The 6,697-nt window shown below is 46.6% G+C and overlaps 1 protein-coding gene across 3 annotated transcripts in view; it reads left to right on the top strand.

Moving 5' to 3' along the window:
* The first annotated feature begins 6,530 nt into the window (after positions 1–6,530).
* babo (TGF-beta receptor type-1 babo) overlaps positions 6,531–6,697 on the top strand; it is a 136,383-nt gene continuing 136,216 nt past the window's right edge. Inside the window, exon 1 of one of the 3 annotated variants that reach the window (XR_012825018.1) lies at positions 6,531–6,695. Coding sequence is in view for 2 of the 3 variants with exons in the window: in XM_075677220.1 (XP_075533335.1) it covers positions 6,680–6,695 (16 nt within the window). In the remaining variant the exon portion in view is untranslated. The remainder of the gene's footprint in view (positions 6,696–6,697) is intronic. The other 2 variants (XM_075677220.1, XM_075677221.1) reach the window with 2 other exon arrangements.

The raw sequence follows: 6,697 nt of genomic DNA, 5'->3' as shown, positions 1-6,697 counted from the left end.
ATGCTCTAAATAAACTGCAGTTTTAAAGCACCCTAGAGCACACATTCTACTAGGGGACTTCAATTACCCCAATATCGACTGGAGTAATCAACCGCAGCCCATAGCCGGCATAGATGACATTAATCCAAAAATTTTGAAAAACGCTAACCTAGCCTGTTCCAGTATTTTCTGTTTATTGTTTTCACAATCACTCTCCGAAGAAGCCATTCCAGACGACCGGAAAGTGGGGAAGGTCGTTCCCGTGCACAAAACAGGTAATACTGATTCACCTATTAATTATCGGCCCATTTCATTAACAAGCATACCCTGCAAAATCATGGGACATGTAATTTACTCCCAAATCATGCAATTCTTACATTCCAATAACTTCTTCCATCTGTCCCAGCATGGTTTTCGTAAGGGTCTTTCGTGCGAGGCTCAAGTAGCCATTTTCCTTCATGACATTCACGCCAACCTTGATATTAATCTACAAACTGACGCCATCTTACTAGACTTCGCTAAGGCGTTCGATAAAGTACCTCACGAACGCTTGCTTCTTAAACTTTCCCAGTTGAACCTACATCCAAACATCATCGCGTGGATAAACGAATTCCTCACGCATCGCTCTCAGTCTGTCTTCATTAATAACCAATCCTCCAATCCGCTCCCATTCACCTCCGGCGTCCCGCAGGGTTCCGTCCTCGGTCCCTTGTTATTCCTCATTTACATTAACGACTTACCCCAGCGCGTATCTTGTCATATCCGTTTTTTCGCTGATGATTGCGTTATTTATCGTTCGGTAACTAACCCTTCTGACCAAGAATCCCTTCAGGCAAACCTAAACCACGTGCTAAACTGGTGTTCGCAGTGGATGATGACACTCAACCCTAAAAAATGTAAGTACATGTCTTTTCACCGCTGTCGCAACCCTTTTGTTTTTTAATATACCGTTTCTAACTCCCCTGTCGACCTCGTCCAGTCTTACAAATACTTAGGTATCACCATTTCTGATGACTTATCTTGGCGTCTGCACGTGACTAACCTAATATCATCAGCTAATAAAACATTAGGTTTCTTAAAACGTCACCTGCGGGAAGCCCCTCAACATGTCAGACTACAAGCATACATCTCCCTTATCAGAACTAAACTGGAATACGCATCGCCCATCCGGAACCCTCAAGCATATTTAACAAATGCCATCGAAACTGTACAAAACCGGGCTACCAGATTTATTCCCTCTTCATACTCATACGACGTTAGCATATCATCTCTAAAATTGCAATCAGGTTTGTGAAATATTTCTGCTCGCCGTCGCAATGCCAGTCTTGTTTTGTATTACAAGTTCTTTTATTCGCCCCTAAGACAAGAACCATACATCTGCGCACCCCCACCACGCAGGTCCCATCGCATCGGCCACCCTCTTCAAGTTTTGCGTCCACGAGCCCGTACTACCTTCATGAACTCATTTTTTTCACGAACGGCAACTGACTGGAACGGCCTTTCCCACCATATCGCTGCCATAACCTGCCCATGCATCCACATTTTCAACTTCTGTAAACGCCTGCATCTTGTAAACCCCACCCCTTACACTCTAAGAACCGTTTACACCCTTTGGCGAGCCCCTTTGCCACACAACGATAATCATCATCTGCCTTGATACGTTTCCATTCTTTAACGCTGCGAGCCCGGAACTTTCCAGTAACGAACGGCACGCGCGTTATCAGCATAGAACAGTTTACACCCTTTGGAGTGCCCCTTCTGATAACGCGCGTGCCGTTCGTTACTGGAAAGTTCCGGGCTCGCAGCGTTAAAGAAAGGAAACGCATCAAGGCAGATGGCGATTATCGTTGTGTGGCAGAAGGGGCACCCCAAAGGGTGTAAACTGTTCTTAGCGTGTATGTAACACCACAAAAGGGGTCTTTAAGGAAAATAAATTTAAGTGATGGGATCAGCATGACATAGCATTGCCGACAGGAAAGTAGCGGGCGCGGCGTTTTCAAGAAAGGAAACGCAAGCAAGGCAGATGACCATTATCGTTGTGGCAGATATACACCCCAAAGGGTGTAAACGTTTTTTACACTCTTAAAACGGTTGCCCCCTAGGGGGTGTATATTTGTCCCACAACAATAATCGTCACCTGCCTTGCTTGCGTTTCCTTTCATGAAAACTTGGCGTTAGCTACTTTCCTGTCGAGAATGCTGCGTCACACTGATAACGCGCATGCCGTTCGTGACTGGGAAGTACCCGGCTCGCAGCGTTAAAGAAAGGAAACGCGGGCAAGACAGATGACGATGTACACTCTTAGACAATTTTACACCCTTTGGGGCGTATCTTGTCCCCCAACGATAATCGTCATCTGTCTTGCCCGCGTTTCCTTTCTTTAACGCTGCGAGCCCGGTGCTTCCCAGTCACGAACGGCATGCGCGTTATCAGTGTGACGCAGCATTCTCGACAGGAAAGTAGCGAGCGCCGAGTTTTCAGGAAAGGAAACGCAAGCAAGGCAGGTGACGATTATTGTTGTGGGACAAATATACACCCCAAAGGGTGCAACCGTTTTAGGAGTGCATCGTTGTGTGGCAAATATGTACCCCAAAGGGTGTACATTTGTTTACGAGCGTAGACGCCCGTTCCTGCGGCGAGCGTCGGCGTGACCGAGCGAACAAGCACAGTGAACCTTAACTACTAAAGCGCCAAACAGACGACACAAGAAGATACACGGACGAGCGCTTATCCGAGCACGGATACGCGCTCGTCCGTGTATCTTCTTGTGTCGTCTGTTTGACGCTTTAGTATCAGTAACATGCACCAACTAGCCTAACAAAAAGTTCTGCTGGAAGCACAGTGAAAGCGAACGCGGAACGCAGCAGGCCATGAAAGACGCGAGGAGTAAAACGGAGAGGAGGGTGTAGCATGATCCGGAGCGCGAGACGAAAAGCGCAGTGCGGCGACGATGGCTACGAAATGACCCACGCGCACTTGTCTAGGAGTTGTGTCATAGGTTGCTGCTGCTGCATGCGAATCGCGCCCGCGTGTCACCCGCGCGTTGGCTCTCGCTACAGTCGCGCCGCACTTCGCTCCGTTTGCAACGTGCGGCACGCGACAGATTGTGAAATGAAAACACAAATTCCGCATTAGGGTATATCGTAATTGTCAGTGAAGTTTTTGTTTGACTGAGTATACAGTTGACGATTACGAAATAATGGAAAACTGTTCGCGCTTACGAATAGCGACTATTCAATTCGAACACATTGAATAGGACAATATTCGATTCACCCGCCGTGGTTGCTCAGTGGCTATGGTGTTGGGCTGCTGAGCACTAGGTCGCGGGATCTAATCCCGGCCACGGCGGCCGCATTTCAATGGGTGCGAAAACACCCGTGTAGTTTAGATTTAGGTGCACGTTATAGAACCCCTGCAGGTGGTCGAAATTTCCGGAGTCTTCCACTACGGCGTGCCTCATAATCAGAAAGTGGTTTTGGCACGTCATCATCATCATCATCAGCCTAGTTACGCCCACTGCAGGGCAAAGGCCTCTCCCATACTAACGTCTTAATTTCATCCGCCCACCTAACTTTCTGCCGCCCCCTGCTGCGCTTCCCTTCCCTTGGAATCCAGTCCGTAACCCTTAATGACGATCGGTTATCTTCCCTCCTCATTACATGTCCTGCCCATGCCCATTTCTTTTTCTTGATTTCAACTAAGATGTCGTTTACCTACGTTTGTTGCCTCACCCAATCTGCTCTTTTCTTATCCCTTAACGTTACACCCATCATTCTTCTTTCCATAGCTCGTTGCGTCGTCCTCAATTTCAGCAGAACCCTTTTCGTAAGCCTCCAGGTTTCTGCCCCATATGTGAGTACTGGTAACACACAGCTGTTATACACTTTCCTTTTGAGGGATAGTGGCAACCTGCTGTTCATGATTTGAGAATGCCTGCCAAACGCACCCCAGCCCATTCTTATTCTTCTGGTTATTTCAGTCTCAAGATCCGGATCCGTGGTCACTACCTGCCCTAAGTAGATGTATTCCCTTACCACTTCCAGTGCTTCGCTACCTATCGTAAACCGCTGTTCTCTTCCGAGACTGTTAAACAATACTTTAGTTTTCTGCAGATTAATTTTCAGACCCACCCTTCTGCTTTGCTTCTCCAGGTCAGTGAGCATGCATTGCAATTGGTCTCCTGAGTTACTAAGCAAGGCAATATCATCAGCGAATCGCAAGTTGCTAAGGTATTCTCCATCAACTTTTATCCCCAATTCTTCCCACTCCAGGCCTCTGAATACCTCCTGTAAACATGCTGTGAATAGCATTGGAGATATCGTATCTCCCTGTCTGACGCCTTTCTTTATAGGGATTTTGTTGCTTTCTTTGTGGAGGACTACGGTGGCTGTGGAGCCGCTATAGATATCTTCCAGTATTTTTAAATATGGCTCATCTACACCCTGATTCCGTAATGCCTCCATGACTGCTGAGGTTTCGACTGAATCAAACGCTTTCTCGTAATCAATGAAAGCTATATGTAAGGGTTGGTTATATTCTGTACATTTCTCTATCACTTGATTGACAGTGTGAATATGGTCTATTGTTGAGTAGCCTTTACGGAATCCTGCCTGGTCTTTGGTTGACAGAAGTCTAAGGTGTTCCTGATTCTATTTGCGATTACCTTAGTAAATACTTTGTAGACAACGGACAGTAAGCTGATCGGTCTATAATTTTTCAAGTCTTTGGCGTCCCCTTTCTTATGGATTAGGATTATGTTAGCATTCTTCCAAGATTCCGGTACGCTCGAGGTTATGAGGCATTGCGTATACAGGGTGGCCAGTTTCTCTAGAACAATCTGACCACCATCCTTCAACAAATCTGCTGTTACCTGATCCTCCCCAGCTGCCTTCCCCCTTTGCATAGCTCCTAAGGCTTTCTTTACTTCTTCTGGCTTTACCTGTGGGATTTCGAATTCCTCCAGGCTATTCTCTCTTCCACTATCGTCGTGGGTGCCACTGTTACTGTATAAATCTCTATAGAACTCCTCAGCCACTTGAACTATCTCATCCATATTAGTAACGATATTGCCGGCTTTGTCTCTTAACGCATACATCTGATTCTTGCCTATTCCTAGTTTCTTCTTCACTGTTTTTAGGCTTCCTCCGTTCCTGAGAGCCTGTTCAATTCTATCCATATTATAGTTCCTGATGTTCGCAGTCTTACGCTTGCTGATTAGCTTAGAAAGTTCTGCCAGTTCTATTCTAGCTGTAGGGTTAGAGGCTTTCATACATTGGCATTTCTTGATCAGATCTTTCGTCTCCTGCGATAGCTTACTGGTTTCCTGTCTAACGGCGTTGCCACCGACTTCTATTGCGCACTCCTTAATGATGCCCATGAGATTGTCGTTCATTGCTGCAACACTAAGGTCCTCTTCCTGAGTTAAAGCCGAGTACCTGTTCTGTAGCTTGATCCGGAATTCCTCTAGTTTCCCTCTTACCGGTAACTCATTGATTGGCTTCTTGTGTACCAGTTTCTTCCGTTCCCTCCTCAAGTCTAGGCTAATTCGAGTTCTTACCATCCTATGGTCACTGCAGCGTACCTTGCCGAGCACGTCTACATCTTGTATGATGCCAGAGTTCGCGCAGAGTATGAAGTCGATTTCATTTCTAGTCTCACCATTCGGGCTCCTCCACGTCCACTTTCGACTAACCCGCTTGCGGAAAAAGGTGTTCATTATCCGCATATTATTCTGTTCTGCAAACTCTACTAATAATTCTCCTCTGCTATTCCTAGAGCCTATGCCATATTCCCCCACTGACTTGTCTCCAGCCTGCTTCTTGCCTACCCTGGCATTGAAGTCGCCCATCAGTATAGTGTATTTTGTTTTGACTTTACCCATCGCCGATTCCACGTCTTCATAAAAGCTTTCGACTTCCTGGTCATCATGACTGCATGTAGGGGCATAGACTTGTACCACCTTCAATTTGTACCTCTTATTAAGTTTCACAACAAGACCTGCCACCCTCTCGTTAATGCTATAGAATTCCTGTATGTTACCAGCTATTTTCTTATTAATCAGGAATCCGACTCCTAGTTCTCGTCTCTCTGCTAAGCCCCGGTAACACAGTACGTTCCCGCTTTTTAGCACTGTATATGCTTCTTTTGTCCTCCTAACCTCACTGAGCCCTATTATATCCCATTTACTACCCTCTAATTCCTCCAATAACACTGCTAGACTCGCCTCACTAGATAGCGTTCTAACGTTAAACGTTGCCAGGTTCAGATTCCAATGGCGGCCTGTCCGGAGCCAGGTATTCTTAGCACCCTCTGCAGCGTTACAGATCTGACCGCCGCCGTGGTCAGTTGCTTCGCGGCTGCTGGGGACTGAGGGCCGTGGCACGTAAAACCCCATAATTTAATTTCAATATTCCATTCGTTTTCGAAAGTTTCAAATATTCGCACACCCCTGCTGCTTAAAGGAAAGAAAAAGCAAGAGAGAGGGAGTGAGTTGTCTTCGGACTCCGCGGCGGCCCGGTAGCCGCATCGCAGCGCGTATCATCTCCTTGGGATCGATGATGCCCGTTTTTTTTTTTGGACGTCGCTGGGTGCATTTTCAGTTAGTCTCCTTCGTTGTGGTGCTTGAGATCATAGCAGTCACATGTAGGTGTCAACGTCTTTCACAAGATTGCTTTCGGGATTCGGGTGCGAAATTAAAACTATGGAGCGGGGCCACGGT

This window comes from Dermacentor variabilis, unplaced genomic scaffold (assembly GCF_050947875.1).
Source record: "Dermacentor variabilis isolate Ectoservices unplaced genomic scaffold, ASM5094787v1 scaffold_12, whole genome shotgun sequence".
Classification (NCBI taxonomy): Eukaryota; Metazoa; Arthropoda; class Arachnida; order Ixodida; family Ixodidae; genus Dermacentor; species Dermacentor variabilis.
Note: the sequence above shows the minus strand (reverse complement) of the source record. Positions and strands in the feature narration are given on the sequence as shown.